Consider the following 25,897-nt stretch of genomic DNA (forward strand, 5'->3'; position numbering starts at 1 on the left):
AGCGGACTCTGTCAGCGGGAGCTTTATGATTCTCTCCCCCGCCGACAGCAGCTTTTACTTCGGCCAGTCAATCTCGGATCTGCCGCTGGATTCAATCTCCCCCTTGTAGTTAAAACACGATATTTAATACATTTTGTGTATATCTAACGGCCAGTTTTTTTGGTCTTTTAAATCTATTATTTGTTCTCAGCTGTATTATTTTGGCAGTATTATTCTGTTACGTTTTATAATTGTTTTATTAATTAATTTATTTATTAATGCTACAATGTTGTTCTCTGTCTTTGTTTACCAAGCTGGTTACCTTTAATTCCTATTGTATATATCTACTTTATACTTGTATGTTTATTCTAGTAGTTTATTAAATCTGATAATCAAAGAAAGGTCTGTGTATAATAAGCCATTTCACTTTACATTTAGACGGATTTATGTTAACATTTTCTTAAATCAAAAATATTAATTTATAATATTTATAAGGCCATGTTTTATATAATTAAATCATTTTATTGTTAATGTAAAGTATTTTTGTGCATTTCTTCCAAATAACCAACAACTCATAACATAAATGAAGGACCATTTCATACACGTTGACTTGCTCCTTTTTCACACAAGTGATTGTACCTTTCTTTGGGCCTTAAATGGCCCAAACATGGACCCTTTGACAGTTGGGAACATATTTGTACCATTTTTACCCTTAAATGGTACATATAAGTATCTTAGGGTGCTACTTTGAACCATTGAGGGTACAACTTCACCATTTGTACCCCAAGTATTCACAAATGTACCCCAACCGTACCCTTTTTTCTGACAGTGTATGGATGTATGTGACTCCTTTTTCCAACCTTCTTCGGTATATCTTCCTTTGTGTTCAACAGAAGAAGTACATTCATAAAAGTCTAGAACCACTTAGGTCTGAGTAAAGGATGAGGAAATGTTCATTTTTGGATGAACTGACCCTTTTAAAATATTTATTATGTTACCTTACATACAACAACACTGCATTCGGCCCACTTGTGCACCAATCCGAAAGTCCCATCCTAAACTGTTTGGTGCAAAATATGTGTACAATTGCACCCCTGATAATCTCACATGAAAAATACCCATATATGAGTTAACAGCGCCATCTAGCGAAGCTCTCCTGAACCCACAGTGTTCCGTGTTGTGTTATATTCAGAGCTGAAATGATCTAAAGCAGGGGTCACCAAACTTGTTCCTGGAGGGACTTAGTCCTGCAGATTTTAGCTCCAACCCTAATCAAACACCCCTGAACAAGCTAATCAAGGTCTTACTAGGTATACTTGAAGCATTCAGGCAGGTGTGTTAAGGCAAGTTGTAGCTAAACCCTGCAGGGACACCGGCAATCCAGGACCGAGATTGGTGACCCCTGATCTAAAGCATGGCATTTGGTAATTTACCATCACCCTGAGGCAGTTTTGCACAAAATATAAACCTATGTGATTACAAATTATTTACCTGACTATTCAAATCCTGCACTTTTGAATTAATAAAAACAAAATTGGGTAATTATAATGGGTTTCATTTTGTGTGGCCAGGAAGACATTTGCTTTTTGTAGCTTTAACATATATGAAAACACAGCCAGGAATTAATATAAACCTCTGCATAAACCGCTGATGTTTAATGAAGTATATTGCAGTTCTTTCTCTTCTGAAAAATCACAGTAAGAGCTCAGTGATATGACACAATGCATAAACATGCATTAAATACTCAGCAGTCTACATGTGTTTGTTGCCTCATTACAAACATATGCAGCAAAATTCACATTATACACAATAAATTAACAATAGACAAAATTAAACATACCTTATGTCTCTTCAGGGACGGAGCTGAATCATTTTTAATCCGTATATCCAGCATTTTGCGTTCTGAAGGCTGTGAAGAGATGAGATGCTGGCTGAACTCCATTTTGTGCAATATGTGATGAGTTGTTGTCCATCTGATGTTTCAATTCACAAAGTGTAAGACCTGTAAAGGACCAGATATGTTTTTGTTCTGATACACAATGGAATCCAATAGAGTATATTAACTTTTTTCTTCATTCTTTTATGATTTGACTGCTAAATCTCGATACATTACAGATTAAGCGAAGAGGTAGCACAGATCGTCACAGTTTTAGTATCCAGTTGTGACCTACTGGTTAGGGAGTTGGACTGGTAATAGAAAGGTTGCAGGTTTGATTCCTGGTTGGAACTGAAAAATGGACGTGCCTGACTTGCTTCTGTTAACACAATGTTGATGTTTCATTTTCCAAATTTGCCACACAACAGATCATTTTTATATACACACACCAGTTTTATAAGGAGTCCTAACTTTTTTCACGTGACTATATATTCTGTTGCGATTTCTTTTCTGGAAAATATGGCAGATTATTATGACACAAAGGCAAGTTTTTTACAGATCTGTATGTATGGGGTAGAATTGGGATTGGGCCCAATACTATTAAACAAATGAGCTGAATTTCTGCTTCACTCATGTCTAACTAATAATGATCTGATGGGTGTTTTGAGCTTAAATTTTACAGACACATTCTGGAGACACCAAAGACTTATATCTTGCAAAAGGGGTAAAATCAGAGACTTTCAAATTAGGTTTTAACTTGACGTCAATATGCATCCATCCTGTAGGGTGGCGGTAAACGCACCCAAAACCGCAATAAAACATCATAGAAGAAGAACAAAATGCAAACGGGGAAATGTAGTTTTTAATACGTCAAACAGTCTTTGTATTGATATGTGAGGTTACATACCTCTTTATGCACGTCGGTGTGCAGAGTTGAGTGTTTGTAGTGGTTCGGTGGCTCGTGTTTGTGTTTATTATGAACTGAGAGCAGCTCGTCACGATTGATCTGGAAGTTTCCACACGCGCCCCTCCCGCGCCCAGCCTACCCATAACCCACCGCGCGCGCCTCCATTCTTCTCTCCAGTCCAACATGTCCATGATAGACAGTCCGTTAAGCGTGCTCGGCCAGAGGACGACTGGCGAGTCCGTGAGGTCTCAAAACGGTGAGTTTGGAAGAGATCATAATTACCCGTAACATAACGCAGAGTCCGGGTGAACGGCCTGACGCAGCTGCTGTTTGAGCGGAGGAGCGGCGGCCGGTGCCGCTAGCAGCACGTGCGGCTTACTGGAACTACAGCGTTAACATTACTGATCTATAACACTGTAATGACGTTATAGACCTAAATATGTCATTGGAGTAAAGTTTTATATTCGCACATTTGAACTTTCTGCTTAATATAATTCCAGATATTATTTGAATATAGCATTGTTCACAGTCAATTACATGGTGCTAATGTTGTGTTGAAGTCATAATAATAATAGACATGATTTTTCAGACCAGATATTCAAGTTGGTAAACAATTCAAGCGGTATGAAATATGAAAATTCTGTTATTATTGACCTACTCTGGTTTCGACCCAATAACGTTATGCGTTTCATAGAGGTAAAGTCGGTTTTATTTTCGCACATTCGTTCATTTAGCAGTCTCTATATAGTTTATCATGTTACTTTGAATATTCGATTGAAACTAGCATGCAAGTAGGACTTCTAAACAACATAAACACTAGCTAATTGACTGTGAACAATTTGTATTTTGATAACGTCATTTGCTGCTAATAAGATTTACCTGTTCAGAATTTGTAAAGAATACTGTTCTGACTTTGTAATATTAAGGAGAATCTATCTATCTATCTATCTCTCTATCTCTCTCTTTCACTACATATATATATATATATATATATATATATATATATATATATATATATATATATATATATATATATATATATATACATACAACAGTTCTGTCTGGTTCTCGAAACTGATTGGTTGATAGCCGTGATATATTTAAGTAATATCAGCACCCGTACAGCCTCTTTACACTTTGTGTATTACTCCGCCCACATACAGCCAGCAAAAAGCCGACACTACAGATCTAAAGTGTAAAAGATGCCTGCTCAACTGTTTAACTGTCAGATTATGATTTGAACCCAAGGCGGAAGAAAGTAGTTCCTCTTACAAAAGGGTTTTTGAGACTCTCCATGTTTGGTTTTGTTTTTATATACACAATTATGCCGTCAAACTCGTAGCAGTGCGATATGGCTGTATATCGGCACTGGTGGGAGGTGTGCGTTGTGTCAACGCCACCACCAGTGCCGACATACAGCTATATCGCACTGCTACGAGTGTGATATATATATATATATATATATATATATATATATATATATATATATATATATATATATATATATGTATATATATATGTATATAAAATACACACATTTGTCAAAACAAACTTTTATTCCGGATGCAGTTAATTGATTAATCTTTGCCCAGCAGTAATTTTAACTTGTAAGCACAGTTCACAGAGCAGGTATAACTGAGCCATCTTCTGATGAATACTGTTAAATATTCACATGCTGATGTGTTTTACTGGTTCGTTTGCAGTCATGGCCGCTGCATCCATTGCTAACATCGTGAAGAGCTCTCTCGGTCCCGTCGGATTGGACAAGATGTTGGTGGACGACATCGGAGTAAGTTTAAGCTTGTTTCCTCCTGTCTGAATAAGCCATGATGTTTACTGTTACATGCCAGATCATCTGTCTGATGGAAAACATCAGGAGTAGTAGTGCAGTACAAAAATTACATTTATTATAGAAAACCCCAAAATGGCAGTATTGATTTAGTTGAGGATGCATTGTTTAATAATCATCGAAGTTATTACTTATACCCCCGGTTTCACAAACAAGGTTTAAAGCTAGTCAAGATTAAATTGCATGTTTGAGCTGTCTCAACTCAAAATAACTTGTTGTGAGATGTCAGTGTCATTTATTTATTTTTTTGTCTCCTGGTGCACACCAGTAATATTTTTCTAAGGCCATTTTTATAAATATATCTTAAATAGCCGTATTTAACTAGTGCCTAGTCCTAGCTAAATTTAAGCCCTGTTTGTGAAACTGGGCCATAATAATGCAAATATTGAGTTGTATATGAACCATTTCTATGTTATAATGTATGTTTTGTAGTTTATTTAAATGGTGGCAGTCATAATTTATTTTTGAGGCAGATTTATTCAGAATGACGCTATAAGTACAGCAGCTTTAGTACTAATTGCCAGAAGAGGGTTTTTTTCTTGCTGTCCTTTAGAAATGTCCTGTTTTTGTTGTATTTGTAACACACATTTAACCTGTTTGCCTAACTTTAGAATAGATCAATTAATATCCTAAAACAGACATTAGAGTTAAGGTTTGAATTAAGGTTAAGAGCTGTATAATTCTGGATAAAATGACAATCGATTTAGTCTTCTGTTATTTATATATATATATATATATATATATATATATATATATATATATATATATATATATATATATATATATATATATATATATATATATATATATGTGTGTGTGTGTGTGTTTGTGTTTTAGTCTTAATTTAGTCTTTTGTTATATATTTATATATATATATATATGTGTGTGTGTGTGTGTGTGTGTGTGTGTGTGTGTGTGTGTGTGTGTGTGTGTGTGTGTGTGTGTGTGTGTGTGTGTATATATGGTGATCACGATTAAATGCATTCAGGCTGCTAGGATAACATTCTCACAGTTAAAGGGAAAGTTCACCCAAAATTAAAAATTCTGTCCCTTACTCTTTACTTGTTTCAGACCTTAATGGTTTTATTTTTTTTCTGTTTAACACAAAATAGCATACTTTGAGCAAAGCTGGAAACTTGTAACCATTCACTCATATTCACCTTATTCTCCGCAGACGAGCGGGCGCAGCCATTTGAATCATTTTGGCTCAAGAATTCCGGTCTCATTCACTTCCATTCATTTTTAGACATTTAAAACTGCATGTTTTGCTGTTAGATGTTGCAAACTGATATTTTCCTATGTTATTCTACTTGGTCTGTATAGTCATGCAAACATTTGTTTGTAGAACAAGTAGTTTGACTGTTTTCTGCTGTTTATTTTTCCTAGTCATTTCTCCCATTGGCGACTGAATCAGAAGTTCTAAAACAATCGTGAAAACAGGCGCACTTCCGCATTTTAGAATGAGGTCAATAGTAATTGTTTTTTCTTCTATGGAAGTCAATGGTTACAGGTTTCAGCTTTCTTCAAGATTTTTTGATAGAATAAACAAACTCGATAATTAGAAATACGGAAGCACAATATTGAAAAAAACTAACATTGCGATATTTTGTTTTTGATTATGAATATGATCTCACAAGACGACCATATATGGAAATAAATTCTTATTAAATACTGATTGGAATCACTTGTAGGGTAGTGCATCTGCATAAACACAATTATACAAAATAAATTAAAGCACAGATGAAACAATAGAATGAAAATGCAAATGAAACTAATCATGCTTTGTGGTTTTCAGTTGGGGTTTAACAGTATAGTTTACACAGTAAAGGGCCTTAAAAATCCATCCAAATAAAATACTTGCATATTATTAGATTAGAGTTAAACTGTGCATCCACACCAGAAATTACATATTCTGAATTGTGTTTTATGGTTAATTATAATCCCAACTTGACATTGCAAATCCTGCGATGTGACTATTGCAGATTTGCACATTGCATTATCGATGCTGATATTGTGCAGCCCTTGTTTAAATCCCTTTAACATTTACATCCTACTAGTTATATTATAAATGTGGTAAGAATAAAAGGGAAAACCTTTTTTAAGTATCTGCATTTTGTTTTTTCTCCCTGCAAATTTTTTTTGGGTCAGACCCAAGACTCAATAAACTGATTTGTAAATTGGAATTGCTAAAATTAAAATGACACCCTTTCCCAGAGATGGGTTGCGGTTGGAAGGGCATCCGCTGCGTAAAAAACTTGCTGGATAAGTTGCTGGTTCATTCCACTGTGGCGACCCCGGATTAATAAAGGGACTAAGCCGACAAGAAAATGACCCTAGTGCTTGTCTTCACCTGTTGGAGTAACTACTATCCAAGTTTTTAAGACCATTTGCTTGTGTGTTTCAGGACGTGACCATCACCAATGACGGGGCCACCATCCTGAAGCTGCTGGAGGTCGAACACCCGGCTGCTAAAGTCCTCTGTGAGCTGGCAGAGCTGCAGGACAAGGAGATTGGAGACGGCACTACATCAGTGGTGAGCTGAAGCTGTGCATTAGCAGATTTTCCTGTTATAGTACCATCCATCTGAGCTGCGTCGGTGTGTGTGGCTATGCTAACAGGATACAGAAACCCTCTCGGAACCTTCAGGAAATGCAGAGCTTCTGCTGCAGCTTCCACAAGGTTGAGAGCACATTGAGTTTTCAGTCCCTGGACACTTTTCACATTTCCGGGTTTCTCAGTAGTGGACATGATTGGGTAAACTCAGAGCGCAGTGGGAGTACACTAAATATTGTTTACAATACTGTTTGCTGAAATAAGAAAAACTTGATGGGGTTATCAAGTCTTTCAGAAGGACAAAAATGGTGAGAGACTGATGACTGCAATAATGTAAATCTACTAGGGGTGTCAATTAATCGTTTCTTCGGTGCATCGCGATGCAGACGCTGACAATTCGGTATCTGTGCAGTAATAATCATAACCGGTTATTACTGACGTCATTTACCTCATATGCGCTCTGTCGCGAGGGAGGCGATCGCTAGTATTTACAACGCTCTAACTACTTAAAACTCATAAACTGTGCACAATTTCACTGTGTGTGTTTGCTGGATCAGTCTTTCACTGACATATACAACAATAGCCCCTATTTCACTGAGATCGAGAGAATGAAAGTAGCCTACTCCATTTCTCTCTCTCGCTCTGTCTCTCTCTCTTTCTCACACACACACACACTAGAGATGCGCGGATGGCGGTTACAGCTGCGGAATCCGCGGATCGGGCGCATGACGTGACGAAAAATAATATTTTAATTCGGGCGGGTGGTGGGCGGTTGTACTGTTTTTGTATACATAGCTGGCGCACCAACGAAAAAGCCTAGGACTGACTTCACAGAATGGGAGGAGGAATCGGATACACTAATTCTGGATGAAGTACAGAAGTCTTCATCTACAAACTTCCGTATAGACGGATCAGCAGAGGAAAATCTACTTTCCTTTTGGGAGAAACAAGGCCAGTCATTCCCACGTCTACAGCACCTTGCCAAGAGAATTCTATGCATTCCAGCAACAAGTGCTGCGAGCGAGGGCTCCTTCAGTACAGCAGAGCGCATTGAGGCCAGGCGCTCTCGTCTGAATGTTGAAATGATGTGTCAAAATGCGTTTTTTATTAGGCTACAATAATAATAATAAAAATGTACAGTACAGTGCGTTTAATTTAGGCTATTTATTTATTTTTGTCCCTGTGCGCCAATTGGAGACGGAGTTCACTGCTGATATTCTGAGAGCTTTATAGGGGTGCTTCTCATTTCTTATTTGTGTATCCTCGTTTCCTTTCCTTGCTTTCTTTCCTCGTCTTTCCACCCCTATAGGATGCGAGGGAAGGACGCAAGGAAAAGACTCAAGGACCGACCGAGGAATCGAATCAAGTGAAAAGACACGTCCTCGTATTGTTTAGCGTCACTTCAAAGCGTCAATTAATGCTGGATTTGACTTGCACGTTTGGATTAACTGCATGTCATTAAAGTCATTCTCTATTTTCTAATAATCAATAAAGAAACATTCATTTAATAATAAAAAGGAATAAGCCATTCAAATAAAGAGCTCAGTCAGCAGATGGCGGGCGGGTGCGGTTGTAAAATTTGGTCAAAAATGTTAGTGCGGATGGATGGCGGACGGATGATGAGTTTTGTGATGCGGTTGCGGATGAAATAATAGCCCATCCGCGCATCTCTAACACACACACACACACACACACAGTGGCCCTTTTGACCTGCTGGGGTGGCTTTTCTTCTCCTCTCGGCTGTTTTACAGCATTATGTTTGCATGCAGAAACAAGCGCGTGTCTGCAGAGTTTTCTCCACCGTGTCTATTATGCATCAGCTGTGAGATCGCCACTGCCGCCTGCCGCTTATCAGTGTCAATTATCTGAGGAGCGCAGTGCGCAAGAGCCAATCGCGACCGTTTTTGTTGAGGGTGTGACCAATCAAAGAGGTGTAAGAGAACTAGACAAGGATCAGAAATTGAGCTGGATATTTATATTTGTTTATATTATTTGCTTAATGCTCGTTTTGTTTAAAGGTACAGTTTATATATCTGACTGTTTGTATTAAATGACAAAATTGTATTACAAATAATATATAAATATAAATATATTCATACATTTTAATACAAGAACTGCTGCTGTGAAGAAAATATAAAACTGTGTATGGAAAGCATCGTCAATGCACCGAAATATCGAATTGAACCGAATCGATGGCATGATAATCGTAACCGAACCGAACCGTGAGACTAGTGTAGGTTCACAGCTCTAAAATTTACTGCATTACAAACACCTCACACAAGCCATAATTAGTTTTCTGTGTAATTTGATGCAATGATGATTTAATACACATATAAATGTTCATACATTTGTTTATTTTTTAATTATTATTAAAATAGTAAAGCCTTTTAAGGATTCAAGATGCTGATGAGCGTTAAACACATCATAACAGGTTTGTGGAAAGGGTCCATGCATGTTCTTACGTGTTTTTGAGAATCACAATATGAGATAGAACCTCATTAGGACATTTGTCTATAGGAAAGAGGACAAAACAAGCAAAGCATCATGTATACATCATCAGATGAATGAATTTCAGTAAAAGTGTGAGCTTGTTGAGGAAAACCTGTGTGTGTGTGTGTAGGTGATCATTGCGGCTGAGCTGCTGAAGAGTGCGGATGAGCTGGTCAAACAGAAGATTCACCCCACCTCCATTATCAGCGGATACAGACTGGCCTGCAAGTAAGAGCCATTTCCTTTGCTGACAGGAAGACCTGTGTGTTCAAGCATGATTCACAAGACATTTCAGTTCTCATTTACACATTTTGGGGAAAAAAAAATGCATTTTTGTTTATGTGTAGACACTAAATTAAGGCCTAAACAGGGTCCACTGTCAGCCCCTTTATAAGGTAGTCGAAAATGGATTTAATCTCATTTACACCAATATTAAAGGTTATTGCACACCAAATCCGACATTTTCATCCGTAATTTTTGCACGTTAAAAATAAATTCGACCTCATGTTGTGTGAATTGTATTGACACAGTGCCTCCGAAACTTTCGTTCGTCATTAAAAAAAATTCAATCCGGGTTCAAATTTTCTATTTTGTTTTATTTCTTTGTTTTTCGCATCCGAAAGAGTATTTTTGAGAGAGGTTTTGACAGTTCATACATTTGACGCAGAGACGTAATCGCTTCAGTTCGTTGCTCCGATACGTCAACGTGGCCTTCATCTATTACAATGTCTGTAGATACTGCCAGTCTTTTTTAGGATTTGTTTACGTACGGAAACGTGTGAAGTATCATAAGCAATGTATCAAAGTTCCACTGATTTCCTAAAAATAAACTTTGCATTTGGGGATCATCCAGCGCAGCTCTTTGAGGAGAACTCTCCTTCCTCTCTATGTAGGCTAGTATTGGATGAACACATTATGTAGCCTATTCCTCTTCTCTTTCCTTCCTTTGATGAATTTTTCCCATAGGAATACGAAAAAACGCATATGAACATTTTGCACTTCCTTGTGCAAAGACCTTAACTGCCATAAAGCACCAGTGACAAACACCGGCAGTGGCCTGAATTGTGTTTTAAGTCGCTGAGTGTTTTATTCAATGTTTTGTTGTTAATTGCCTCAAATGCAAAGAAGCGCAGGGATGCAGGTACAGTCACTAAAAAGCTGCATGGTCAGCCTTTTTGCCTGATGAAAATTCAAGATTTTTTGTATAGAATTGCACTTTTTATTTCTAAAGGCACTCTGTGTAATTACTTTGTGGTCTTAAACTTTCACAAAACAGATATAAATGTGGACAGTTATGTATGTAAAAATGTAAATGCTGCATTAGCAACTAATGGGGGGGGGGGGTAAATAGATTTTTACCTGCGTTTTTCAGTTTTATAAAATAGATATGCTATTTTTAATAATATATTTAATTGTTTAATCATTTATTTTGTATTTTAAATTTTAATAATATTAAACAACAACAACAAAAAAGTAAAAATTGTATATATCATTTTTTTTAAAGCAATTTAAAGTAAAATTAGAAAGTAAATATACATCCTCCCTAATCAGAAAAGTGTCTGAAAGTGGACAAAAGACACTGATTTTAAAAGCAGGTGTAAACCGTAAATTAATCCAGTCATATCATGTATAAACAGAGCCTCACTTAAACCGTCTAATCTGCTGTGTTTCACAGGGAGGCTGTCCGCTACATTAATGAGAATCTCACCATCGGCACAGATGACCTGGGCAGAGAGTGTCTCCTCAACGCCGCCAAGACCTCCATGTCCTCCAAGATCATCGGAGTGTATCCTCTAGCACCAATCAACATTAGAGTCCTCAAAATGAGCCTTTATTAAAGGGATAGTTCACACAAAATAAAAATTTACTCACTGTTTACTCTCCCGCAAGTAGTTTCAAACCTTTAAGTTTCTTCTGTTGAACACTTAAGAAGGAAATTTGAAGAAAGCTGAAACATTGACTTCCATATTACTTGTGTTTTCTTCCATGGAAGTCAGTGGTTTTCTGCTCTCTTCAAAATATGTTGTGTGTTCAACAGAATAATGAAACGTATAAGGGTTTTAAGCAACTTGAGGAAGAGTAAATGACGACCGCATATTTACTTTTGGCTGAACTGTGCCTTAACACATGTGTTGGACTGATCATTTGAGATGGTGCTGTTGTTTCTTGACGCTCTGTCAGTGATGCTGAGTTCTTCGCTAATATGGTGGTCGACGCCGCAGTGGCTGTGAAGTTTGTGGACGGTAAAGGTGTTGCTCGGTATCCCATCAACTCTGTCAATGTGCTGAAGGCTCACGGACGCAGCCAGAAGGAGAGCTTCCTGGTCAACGGATACGCACTCAACTGCACTGTCGGCTCACAAGGTCTGCTCATGCGTTTGCTGTCTCTGCATGTCTGTCATTAATATATTACTGCAGCATTTCTCAATCCTGGTCCTCAAGCTGCACCACACCACACATTTTATCCGTTTCTATTAGGGCTGGGCGATTTAGCCAAAAAAAAATCAAGGTTTTTTATAAAGTTTGACTGATTGATTTTTTTTATTGTGTTACTAGTCTTCTCAAAACATTACAACAACATGACTGAAGTAACACTCTCTTTAAAAGTAACTTGAAAAACCATCTGGTTAAGGAACATTGTATTTTTAATGGTCATGTCATACAAAAATCGGTCAAGGTGTAAATAAAAGTAGAACAAATTCACGAGTTAAATAGTGTTGCTGAAGATTTGAAAGAAATATTTGTGTAAATGTTGCAGGAATACAGAGGTATTTTTTGCAAGTTTTGCTGATCCTAGGAAAGATTGGCTGTCAGTTCGGCTTTGGCTTTGTCTTCTTCTGATTGAATGTCAGGTTGTAAAGCTGCTGCTTTTTTCTTAAAAGTATACAGCGGAAGAAAAGGACTGAACATGAACACTGTAAAGCCTAATTTAACCCAATGTGTGAAGTTGTGGACGTATAGCAGGAGCAAATACAAGCACCAGATGTGTGTCTAATATAAAATAATATATTTAATCTGTTTTTCTTTTCCCCCCTTTTAAATACCGATCATTTGATGCGCTTTGCTCCACTCTCTGTAATATGCTGTCTGATCTGTCTGGTTTTTAACTAGATCCACTAAATGGCGTCATGGGGGCGGCTACTTTCATTTTCACTGCTACAGTCCCTCACCTCTACTCGTGTTCAAACCAAAAGATCGACGTGGTGTTTCACAGGACAGGCTTTTACGTCCTTCATACATGTTGAGATCGAGTTTATCGACTTGATGAGGGAATATGTCTTGACAATCCACACAGACGTGCAACAAGTAAAATCCTACATGACTTCACGCTTTAACAGGCAGTCAAGCAGGTTGCACATCAGAAGCGCCGCGACACGGTCGGACATGACAGTTTAAACTATCACACACCAAACGCGCACATTCGCATGATATTTAACATGAAACTAATCAGATGGAGCTTTGTGGGCCGGCTGAAATGAGAACTGCTTCGTGAATCGTGGCTGGGCGGCGTCGGTGTGTGTATAGAAACCTGTGTAGAATTCTAAAATCCATGGCGTGGTGCTGTGCGGCGCGTTGCTGAGAGGCGCTTTTGGTGTGCTTCCTGCTTCATTCAGAGAGTTAACCAAAGCGCACTGGTGCCATTATAATGTATTAAATATATATATATGTTTTAAAAATCGCGATTTCTCGATTTGATTCAAAATAAAATCGTCTTAAATCGTAAATTCGAATTAATCAAAAAAAATCTGAAAAATCGCCCAGCCCTAGTTTCTATCTTCATGTCAGACGTTTGTTCTAATTCAACAAGTGCCCTGCAAAGTGAACTAAAGGATATTTTGCCATGTTTTCAGTTTGAAGGGTGCATGTTGCTTTCAAATGGCATATTCGTTTTTGATATGTTCATTTTTATATTGTATTTTTTTTTATGGAGGTATATTGCCATGCTTGGGTATATTGCCATGCGCTGCAGGTAACGTTGTGTAAGTTCATGAATGAATGTTTTGAAGTGAAATGAGGGTTACTCAAGCTCCGCTAGAGCGGTGGTTCTCAAAGTGGGGGTCGCGGGACAATGACAAGGGGTCGCTTGGTGATATCCAAACTCAAATTTTATTAAACTATTAGAATAACCCTATTTTATTCATAACCGACATAATATAGTTAATAGTTGCATTCATAGTTGCAACATAAAAATAACAATCAGCCATCAGCCTTTAATTTTAAAAGCAAAATGTAATTAAATCCTTAAATTACTTTAAAAAACATTATATGGCTAATAGACTGTTGCATTTTTGTGTTGTCAATAAGCTCATGTTTATATTTGCCTATAGTTGTGTCTGCAACGTTTACATATTTACAGTACAACCACCTTGAAAAATGAGGGTTGCGAGCCACTGATATGATTATTTTTGGGGTCGCGGGCTAAAAAGTTTGGGAACCCCTGCGCTAGAGTACGGAAGGAGTTTACGAAGCGCAACAAGGGCAAAATTGACAATTGATTCTTGGCCACACAAAATTAAACCAATAATAATCACTCAATTTCCTTTAATCAATTCAAATGTGTAAGTTTGTGTAGTCGGGTTAATGGGGTGAGGCGTGTTTTTGAACCAGAGAAAACTCAATGAAGAAACCTGAATGTCCCATTTACATTTGCTGCCACACATCTGTGGTGTGTGTAGTTATACGCGTGGGATAAAGCATCATCTGCCTGAAGCCTATTATATATGCAGATGCAGACGTGTGTCTGTGTTAACTTTGGGCTGGACAGCTGATTTGTTTTTAGAGAGATTAATAAACGTAAACCGAAATAAATCAGGCACCTCCAGGTGCCGCCAGTTGAAAGCATCTCAACATTGAGATGGATTCAGAGCCTGGAAAATACTTCAAAACAAACACAGGACCTCGAAAGTGCTTGAATTGGGTTTGAAATGAAATTTTTTTATGGGGTTATTTAAGCAATTGTACTGTGCTGCTGTCAAAAACTGAACTTAAAAATGATCAGTTCTTCATTTAGAAATCTTAAATCTTGTACAAGAACAAATAATGCACATTTGATCAGTATTATAGACACCACATTTGAATATTACAGTATTGAATTCAACACATTTTATTTAAGGTCTTTAAACTTGAATATGACACATTCGAAACATCATCATTATTCTACTATTTTAATGGCAAATTAAGTGTCAGTAGTGTATGAGTGTAAGGGAGTACAGTAAGTACAGTACAGTAAGGGAGTTTCATGGCACTACATATGCTGGGGGAATTAAAAAATGGTACTTCATATGAAGACAATGGTACTTTAAACACCCCAATTAAGCAGGATATTTTCACACCTCTTGAATAGAAAAAGTCAGGAAAGTGGGTGTGTCTAGCTCTGTTTGGGTGGGAGTGTCGAGGGAGGAAAAAGGGGCAGGGTTTGAATAAAAGTGGGAGTTGCCATTTGGGCAAGTGCTGCTGATTGAGGAAAAACAAACACACGCAGGGGAGAAAGACAGTGTGTTTAATGACGGTGAAATGTTTGATACCGCATGTCGTATAACAGAAAAAAAACCTCTGCATTTCTCTGTAACTCAGATGCACTCGGTAGGTCAGAAAGCCGTGTGTGTGTAGACTATCCTGTCACAAAATGCGGCGAAAATTCAACACGACGGTCGGCAATAGTTTGCTTGCAGTGTTCACGTTTACACACAGAGAGCAGCATTTACAGCGAATCTTTCAATATTGTAGTGATATTAATGTACTGTAAACCAAGTAACTTAGAAATCATTTTGACTGAAGCCTGGTTTATACTTCTGCGTCAGGTGAACGGCGTAACTCACGGCGCATGCAACACACTTAGCTGTGCATTTATACTTCTGCGCTGTCTCTGTTGGTCTGCATTAACACTTCCGAAACACTAGTTGGCAGTGAGGTGTAAATGTTCCTCTGTGTCGAGTTTCTTTGCTGCTGTTTTGCTTTTCGTGAACACTTCCTGGATGTACAAGTGGCTCAAACTCGCTCATTTTGAGGCAGGAACCGGCGGACGTGCAACAACTTTAACTATGAGGTAAACACAGAACAAAACTTTCCATCCAGAGCTCCTTCACGGGACTCCACACTTGTAAACAATCACTGCATCGCGCTCGCGCCATTTGCGCAGCTCTCGGTCCTGCCCAGACTCGTCAGCGCTACCAAGCCGACCAATCACAGAGCTTGCGCTACGCTTGGTTGTGAGAGGTGCACTTCAGCGACGGCCACGGCGAAGGGCTATGCGTCAGCGCCGTAGCATACGCGTACTTTTGACACAGAAGTATAAATCAGCCTCAAGGTCTGTCTGTAAACACTGAAAGAGTACTGCTGACCATACCAACAATAACTTTGCAATCTGAATGAACAAAGAAAGGGCGCTGATCGCACACACTTACCGAATCTGTAGACAGGACAATCAACACATACTGGAGCTTCGTCTTTTTTTAAAGGAGACGAGCAGCAAATCCGGATCTCACCATTGATAAGAAATGCTCTCGAGTAAAATAATGCCATATTTAATAGTGTTTTTAGCAGTGTGGGACACGTATACGACTGTCAACAGCCCAAAAAAATGTGTTTTGGTGTTTCGTGACCCTTTAAAAAGTAATTCATTCTGCTGTTCATGAAAGAGTGGGAATCCTGGACACTGACAACTGAGATCTCCCAGTGCGATATGGGATCATATTTGTGCAGTCTGACATGCTATATACTGCAATTTAAGGCTTTTAAAAGTGGCACTGTGTGCGCCAGGCTTTAGTGTGACTCTGAAACTGTCTTGTATTTGTTCAGGGATGGTAAAGCGTGTGGCCAACGCTAAGATAGCCTGTCTGGACTTCAGCCTGCAGAAAACCAAGATGAAGCTGGGCGTTCAGGTGGTCATCAATGATCCGGAGAAACTCGACCAAATCAGACAGAGGTGAGACGCGATGTTGGACCAGAGAAATAAAATGAACAAACCAGAATGTCCCATTTACATTTGCTGCCACACATCTGTGGTGTGTGTAGTTATACGCGTGGGATAAAGCATCATCTGCCTGAAGCCTGTTATATATCCAGATACATGCGTGTGTCTGTGTTACCTTTGGGCTGGACAGCTGACTTATTTTTTTAGAGATATTAGTTTTAATGCATTAAATCAAATGTGACACTTAACCCCGCCCTGCTTCTCAATTTGCGTTTCATTTTGCTGTGTTCACACCAGACGCGGAACGCGAGGATAAATCACGCATAAATAGACGGGTGAGCGTTTGAGTTTACTCGCCTCATTCGCGTGTCAAAATCCGCTTCATTCGCGCGCGCCAAGTTCACTTCAGAACAGACGTGGATTCGCGTGATGGGCAGAACTTCTGTTTATGTATTTTATAAACGGCATCGATTCATTTGGAGCCGTGTTTGAATCCACCAGATCCTTTCAGAGATGCATCCAGCTCTGTGAGCTCAGAAACGTAACCTGGATGATGGAGGCTTTTCGCGGTGCTTCTGACTGAGCCAAGCCCAATTTTAAAGATCTTGTCGGTGTAGGCAGGGGGATTTTCCCCCAGAACATCATAATTACGCCCCAACAAGAGCTAGCTTCTGATTGGTTAACGAGGCGCGAATGTCTGATAAGTTTAGAGTTTCGAACTTATGCGATTCGTGTGTTAAGCGTGCAAAACTGTAAATTCGCGACGTGCCATTTGCGCGTATCATGCTGCAGGATGTCTATTCGCGTCTTTGCATTGACTTAACATGTAAACCACTCGCGCTTCTGCGTCTGGTGTGAACGGAGTGGTGTGCTTGAGCTCAATCACTTACTGCAGAGCTGTGAGAAAAATGCTGTTGGTTGTTTTTTTATAAGGGGAGGAGCTATTCTATGTCCCACTTTCTCTTTGTTTAAAAATTGTCACACATCAAACAAAAAAGAACATTTCAAAACCCTTCATAAGACCTTTAATGGAAAGCCATGACCGTCAGTTTTATTCCGGCTGGTTGCAAGGGAGCATTTAATTTAACTTGTTAACTTGATAATACTTGTAGTCATATTAAAAAAAAAACAATGTTTATTTTGCTTTAACATATTTGTATGTTGACTTTGCATTTCAGGGGTCCGTTCTTCGTACGTGGATTACTCGGTTAGCTGGATTTGGATGTTGACGATTTGACACGATCCAGGATCGTTTCGTTCTTCAAAGCTGATCCGAGAGTTGTTGTCATAGCAACAGTTCTGCTAGGTCAAACCTGATCGGCAGCAGGTTCAATTCATATAAACAGGATTAGATTAGCTCAGTTCAAGCAAAGATAATACAGAAAGTATGTACCGAATTCTGATATTTCTTACAGTAGTAGTTATATAAACTTAGGGAAATGGTACATATTTTTAAACTATATAAATAAAGTTATAGTCATTAATAAAATAAATTAAGTTATACATTTTAATAAAACGTATGCAATCTGCACCCTTGAAATAAAAGTAGGCTACAAAGATTGCCACCTGGTGGTGCAAAGAGAAAGCTTATTGATATGAACTTTTTAGATCGCTTTAGTACAAATTGTGTATAATAGAAATGCACAATATGTGACTTTTTTAAAGCAATAATACATTTATGCAGTCATAAACATGTTTTGACAGTTAATATGCCAGTGATTTGATGCTTCACAAATGTTGCAGACGCCTTTACCAATATGAAAATGCTTTTGTAAACAACCAGTTATTCTTTACGCCCATTAAAAAATGGCTACTATAATAAAGAAAATCTTTTCTAAATGTAGAACTAAATACACTGATTTGCATTGAAATACATGATGAATACTCTTGACACATGAAATTGTAAAGCCTGCAGCTCACAACATGTGGAAGGTTATTGCGTGTCATATTTAACAAGCCGTTTACTGCTAATTTGATGTAATTTTGCTCACATGGATAATTGAATATTAATCAGATGATGTCATAACGCTGCTGTGCCGTCAGCCAATCGTTGCATTGCTGATCATGATTTCGAGGATCGATAGATCTGTCCTTCACAACACACGCAGCGATCTCAGATCAGTTCATCCAGACATTCTAATCTGATCCGCGAACTCGTTAGAAGAACCAAATTAGCGAGAGATCAGTTATCAAGATTAAAAGATCCGGGATCTGCCAAATAATCTTAGATCATTTAAGCGAGGTACGAAGAACGGACCCCAGGTTAGCTTTTACCCTATAAATCTGTTATGTTTACTCTACCATCGCTGTTTTTAAAATTAATGCACACAAACATTTTGCACCCATTTTAACATTAGAATCTATTGATGATCACTTGTGACAATGATCTTCATAACCATGTAAATATGACCTGTTACATGTGAGCATCTTATGAAGAATAAAAAATAAAAATGGGTAGAATATATCATTTTACCTGAGATGGTTTCAGGACTCGTTTGTAAGATTAGGCATGCTTTTTCCATATAGTTATAAAATGTAATAATTTTGTTTCTCTATTAATTTTTTTCCTCACTCTTGTTTTTCAGGGAATCGGACATCACAAAGGAACGTGTTCAGAAGATCCTGGCATCAGGGGCGAATGTGGTTTTGACCACAGGTGGAATCGACGACATGTGTCTGAAGTATTTCGTGGACGTGGGGGCCATGGCGGTGAGAAGAGTCCTGAAGAAAGACCTCAAACGCATTGCTAAAGCTACTGGAGGTCTGCTTGATTAACCTGCTCGCTTTACTCTGGTGTGTGCATTAGTGATCGAGTTCTGATCATGAGTGTTTTTCCTTCACAGCCACGGTTTGCTCTTCTCTGTCCAACCTGGAGGGCGAGGAGACGTTCGAGCCGTCCATGTTGGGTCAGGCAGAGGAGGTGGTGCAGGAGAGAGTGTGTGACGACGAGCTCATCCTCATCAAGAAGTGAGACTGAGATACTTTCATTTAAAACAAACTGAGAAGTCACATTGAGCTTTATTGTCATCATGCTACATGTGTGGACATTAGGGCTGCACGATTAATCGAAGAAAGTTCACGATCTCGATTCGACCCTACACAGGATCTTAATTCAGCTTTTCTACGATTAAGCCAATTATATTTTCAAGGTCAGGAGGGAAGCTTAAAGGTTCAGGACACCCTGGAGAACTTTTTTTTTATATTAACAGATGTGTGTGTGTTGAGCATCAGTTAAGACACTGTTAGCACCTGTCAGCTGTATTTGTGGGGAAAACTGGATAATTTTGAGCTTTTGTCAGCTAATTTCAGCTTCCGGGTTTAAAATGATTTTTGAGGCGGGTCAAAATCGGCGACGTAGCGCAGTACTGCAAGTGCAATGATGACGCGTCGGTTTCTCATTATTATTCATAGCGGAGTTTTCTTATCCTATGAGAAGAGCCGGCTGCTTAATTATTCATGAGACCTGCCAGAGTCAAGCGCGAGCTGAGAGACACGGACCCAAGTACACAGTATTTAGCCGTTCATGAAAGCTCATATGTGTTTGTTTCCATCATCCACGGGGTTTGTTGCATGTTTTCCCCCGCGTTCTTGTCAGGGCCGATCATACAGCAAAGCTGTGTGTGTGCTGCAAGCATTTTTGTCGGGAGAGCAGTGCGAGAATTAGAGAATAGCGGATGTTGTCTTTTATCAGGAGTTCGTTCACATTCAGACACATCACTGTGCTGCTGTGTTTGCCTAAATCCTCCAGATTACCAGCAGGGTTAATGGTTAAAATAGACAGGTCAGGAGACCTGCTGCACTGAGTCTGCTGGATACGGGGATCGAGGGAGAATCCTCATTTATAGGGTTTACATGAACACACTTATCTTTATAATGATATAAATTGTGGTTATGTGTATATGAAATTACGAATAACAAATGTCGCAGGGCATTAAATCACTGTTCATTTCTTTGCATTTTAACTTTGTGAACTATAAACTCATGCGTCTCCTCACGGTGTGTCTCATTTTCTGAGCTAACTGTCAACAACAGTTGGTCGCCCTTCCCCCCTGCTGGCCACGCCCACTCCTGCCCGATGCTCGCGGAGCTCCACGCCCATTAATCATGCATCTTTTGAAAAAATTCTGAAGTAGACTTTAACCGAAAGTGGGGGGTGTCATGGCCCTTTAAAGGCGGCCACACAGGTCCTCACAGAAACATGAACACCTTCAAATGCCATTAAAAGTGTCACATACTGTATTTATAAGGTGTAATTCACCCAGAAAACAAAAGTCAGGTACGTCCAGGTGCAGTGAGTTGAAAACATCTCAATGTTTCAATTCCAACCAGGAATCGAACCTGCAACCTTTCCATTACCAGTCCAACTCCCTAACCATTAGTCCACAACTGCACCCTAAAACTGTTAACTGTATTGGTCCAGCTAAATCTGCTCCAGTGTCTAATGGTGGTCTTTGTGGACCGTTAAGTGGTCTAATAGCGAAGAATAAGACGAGATGTTATTGTCAGAATAGGCTGTATTGTTTCTTTAATGTGTGTATGCATGAACACACTCCCATTATAATTGCTGCCATGCCTGTCTGGTGGCGTGTGTGGTTATACGCGTGGGAGACAGTGAGTGTCCTGAGTGGGAAACGGGACAGAGAAACTGTTCTGCTAACGTCCTGCTCAGAACAAACATGCTACTCATGCTGAATCATTGTCTTTAAAGGATGAGTTGCCCAGCCCTGATCTAAAATTTATATCAACAAGTGACGTCCTCTCTGTGTCCGCCAGCACAAAGGCGCGCACCTCTGCCTCCATCATCCTGCGCGGGGCCAATGATTTCATGTGTGATGAGATGGAGCGCTCTCTGCATGACGCCCTGTGTGTGGTGAAGCGAGTGCTTGAGTCTAAATCTGTGGTGCCAGGAGGAGGCGCTGTGGAGGCCGCTTTGTCCATCTATCTGGAGAACTACGCAACCAGCATGGTGAGCACACACACAACCATTCCTCAGTGTTTCCTCAGTGTTTTAATCTGACAGGGTTTGACCGAAAAGTAGCTGATGTTTAAACCCCTTAACGATCACCTGCACTTTGAACATGGACATTGAAACTACATGTTCAGTCTCTGATATGTTACCAATTACAGAAAAACTGCACACAGCAGACATTTAGTCAGACATGATTGGGTCGAGTTTCTCCAGGTCATCGATGACCACCTGAACGCCAGGCTTCATCTTGGTTTTCTGCAGGCTGAAGTCCAGACAGGCTATCTAAGCGTTGGCCACACGCTTTACCATCCCTGAACAAATACAAGACAGTTTCACAGACGTTTAGTTTAGACATTTATTTGTGTTTAAAAACAACACACAACATATAACCAGGGCTTTACATTAACACCTGCCAAATGCGGGTAGATTTCAGGTTAGACAGACACCTCCACTAGCCACTTTGGCTGGTTGAAAATAGTTTTTAAATTGTAGTTTTCCTAAAAGCAGAGTTCGACAATATAAGGATGGCCCAATATGCGTGCAAATGTGATCTTAGAATCGAGAAGTAAAATAATTGTGATCACGCGAGCTGAAGAAAGCAAATGAATACAGAATGAGAGGATGACGATCACTCGTGCTAACAGCTAATGTGATGCGCGCGACTGCTTAAAACGCGTGCGCGCTCTCGAATCGTGAAGCAACCGTGTCTGGAACAGGTTCTGGACTGGAAACGCAACTATGATCGGTTCTCTTTCAAATAAACTAGACAAAACGTGATGAGCATGCACTCACAGTCCTGATGCTTTTAAGAGCTCAATGTGTCTTTTTGTAAGCAGCAGCGGTTGCTTTCACTTTGAACAGATTATTAATTGGCCTAAAGTACCATGAGCATGTGATCATCCTTTCATTATCACACACGGTGTGTTTCACCTGCTTTCATTTCCTTACGGTTTTATTTGCTTTTGTTTTTGGTAAAATGGTTTAATTATAATTTTTACAACAGTGCTTTAATGGGAGATGAACTCTCCATTTATGTGCAGTTAATTTGTGATCTGAGAGTTATTTAACCACGACAGATTACTGTTCATATTTTTGATACATGACAATAGTTATTTTTTAAAAGTCAATTGCTTTTATTTCTTTTTAAAGAAATGTTTTGTTAAATAAAAAGTATAGTATACAGCTATACTTTGCTTGTTTTGACACAAAAATTTGTGGCTAAGAAATTAGTATTATTTCGTGTGGTTATAGAGATAAATGTGGTACATCGTTAATTTTGAGCTCTTAAAAACTGATGTGAAGTAAAAACTAATTGCAATATAGCACTATGAAACCATGACCCATTTGCTCATGCTCATTGAGTAAACTCATACTCGACACACAAAAAGTGAAATGAATGAGGATCCATGTGGGCAACACAAAATTAATTTTTTTTATTTTAGCTTGTCAACGTCAAATTTATGCATATAAAATATATTTTCCCAACAGCAACATTGTGGCTAGTCATAATGCAGAGTGGCTAGTAACATCGGAAAACTACTAGCCACAGTGGCCGGTGATTAAAGTTAATGTAAAGCTGTGCGTCTAGCTCTGTGTTTTGGTACAATTTTGTCATTCTAGGTACACTTTCAAAAGGTACCCAAAAAGTGGTACGGTACAATTCGCTTTTAGGTACCTTTTGACAGTGGAAACAGCCATAAAAGTGTACCCAACCGTACCATACTGTACCAAACTGTGGAAACGGGTCATTAAAAAAAACTTTTTCTCAAGGCCATGTTTTCAAATCTGTCTTCTATTGTTGATTAATGTTAATGTCGACAGCACGTTAATTTTGGCAGCATGTAAATTTAAGAATAGTATAAAAATGAAAAGTTAAAAATGCTCAATTATAAGCTATAGTAACTTTAATAGTTACTTTATAAAATACTCAGTTCATGCTTATTGGTGTGGCGCAGCTTTTCTACAGTGAGTGAATTAGTTTGAACGTTTTTAATTTCCAATTTTACACCACAGAATTGCTGAATTTATCCTTTTTGATTAATTGGGAAATTGAGATTCATTAACATTTCAGATTACAGTCTGATTGGTCGATCAGTAGATATGTTTTATAAAACACCATAGATCATTTAAGCATTCATACACCTATATTTGCTCCATCCTGAACTTAAAACGTTACAGTGTGTGTTTTGAAGTAAATAAAACACTTGTACACATTTGATTCCTTTTCTTTTTTTTTACACAGTTCTTAGGCATCCCTTCTGGGTTAAAACAGACCTGAAGACGTTTTGACACTGGATTTGCGTGCATGTAATGACTGGAGAAAATGAAGGATTGTGCTCTTTAGTAATGTGTGTTTTGTGTGTGTGTTGCAGGGCTCCCGTGAGCAGCTGGCTATTGCAGAGTTTGCTCGCTCTCTGCTGGTCATTCCTAAAACTCTGGCCGTGAACGCAGCGCAGGACTCCACTGACCTGGTGGCCAAACTCAGAGCCTTTCACAATGAGGCTCAGGTCAACCCCGATCGCAAGAACCTCAAATGGTCAGTGCTCAGACCTCTGAAATACCACACACAGACGTTCAATCAAGAATTCAAATGCTGGTGTTCAGAAGTTAGCTTTGCCTGAATTGTCTTTAAATCCCTTGCTCAGACAATACTCTGGAAGCAGTGTTGCCTATTATGGATTGAGCTGAGAGCTCAGATGAAATGCTGACCTGGTTTTAATTGCTTTTTGTGTGTTTCTGCTCTTAGGATTGGTTTGGATCTGGTAAATGGAAAGCCAAGGGATAACAAGCAGGCAGGAGTGTACGAACCCACGATGGTCAAAACCAAGAGTCTGAAGTTCGCCACCGAGGCGGCCATTACTATCCTTCGAATCGATGACCTCATCAAGCTCTTCCCTGACCAGAAAGAAGGCGGGCCCTCCTATCAGGACGCCGTCCAATCAGGCTCTCTAGAGGGTTAAGGTCTTTCATTGGCTGATTCTGGTGTCACTCCGCTCAGCTTTGTATTTATATGTGGATCCAACTGATGAGCTGTTAGTCTTTTTTTTTGTTTGTGTTACTTATTTTTTTGCTATTAGCATGGCTGTCTGTCATGTTTAATGTAAAAAAAAGTTCCTTTTTCTGCCATTTCAAAGTAAATAAACCAGATTGGTGGTGTGAAAAAGAGAGAAATTGGATGTTTTGTCATGAAAGATGTTACATGTGTTGTAAAGCAGTGGTTCTCAAAGTGGGGGTCGGGACCCCCCGAAGGGTCGCGGGGCAATGAAGGGGGGTCGCCTGGTGATTTCCAAAAATCTATTTATTTTTATTAAATCATTAGAATTAACATATTTTAACTATACTGAAAATAAAAATAGTCGTTTATAGTTACTATATACTATATAGTTACTATAGTAGCTTATAGTTACTAGTTCTATTGGATTGCGACCCCTGGGGTAATTACATTATATTAAAGGCAGCAATAGCGTCAGATGCATTTTGATTTTATAACATCAGGTTATACTTTCTGGCACATTTAAAGCACTGACACAAATTTAATTGTTGCATCTGCGTCATTGCATGCAAGGTTTCTGTATTTATAACCACCTCAGAGGATATTGGGGGTCGCGAGTCACTAGCATTGTTATTTTGGGGGTCGCGGGCTGAAAAGTTTGGGAACCCCTGTTGTAAAGCATTGGAAACGCCACATGCTAGAGACGCCAGCTGCTCAAAACTCTGCAAGTGAAACTCAAACTTGAACATTGGCAGCCAATTTGAATCAATGTTAATTTGAATGTATAACCCGTCAAATGCACCTTACCTTATCCAGGGTGTCCGCGGGGTCTTAAAAAGTATTAAAAGTTGATCAATTATGAGAAAATTTAGGCTCTTAAAAGGTATAAGAAGTCTTAATCACGTTTTTATGAGGTTGTAAATTTAGTTCAAGCGTTGTCCAAAGTGAAAAAAGCATCCAAATATTTTTTATTTTTCTTCTAATATTAACAACGGCATGATTGATTCGGGCTGGGTCATGTCCGGCCAAGTTCCTCCGTCTGGGTGACGTCACGTAATTTGTGACGCTCTCCACATGTAGCAATACCATAGAGAGAAACAGACAGCAAAATGGGGAAATGTAAGTTAGCGCACTCCAGGTTAGAGAAAGACGAGCGTAAACATTTGGCTGAAACGACCGCAAGGCCTATTGTACGTATTGTAAAAAGATAATTACTATATCGTCGATTGGCATAAACGCTGTAAAGTCCCACATGTAGTTTGCTACATGTAGTTGTCTATCGCCAGTTATTATGCACCACCAGCCACACCACTACCCAGCACGACAGCTGAACTTTTCAAAACAGCTACGACAGCAGCTCTGTTGACATC

The 25,897-nt window shown here is 39.0% G+C and overlaps 1 protein-coding gene across 1 annotated transcript; it reads left to right on the top strand.

Annotated features, from left to right (window-relative positions):
- Positions 1 to 2,947: 2,947 nt before the first annotated feature.
- On the top strand, positions 2,948 to 24,702 carry tcp1 (t-complex 1). Its single transcript, NM_131230.1, is given in 12 exon segments — positions 2,948 to 3,018; positions 4,466 to 4,551; positions 7,016 to 7,144; positions 9,785 to 9,882; positions 11,330 to 11,440; positions 11,836 to 12,017; positions 16,452 to 16,578; positions 19,152 to 19,327; positions 19,410 to 19,533; positions 21,340 to 21,532; positions 23,908 to 24,071; positions 24,282 to 24,702. Coding segments are annotated over 12 exon segments (1,671 nt in total). The 5' UTR covers positions 2,948 to 2,951; the 3' UTR covers positions 24,496 to 24,702.
- The last annotated feature ends 1,195 nt before the right edge of the window (positions 24,703 to 25,897 follow it).

This window comes from Danio rerio, chromosome 23, assembly GCF_049306965.1.
Source record: "Danio rerio strain Tuebingen ecotype United States chromosome 23, GRCz12tu, whole genome shotgun sequence".
NCBI lineage: Eukaryota > Metazoa > Chordata > Actinopteri > Cypriniformes > Danionidae > Danio > Danio rerio.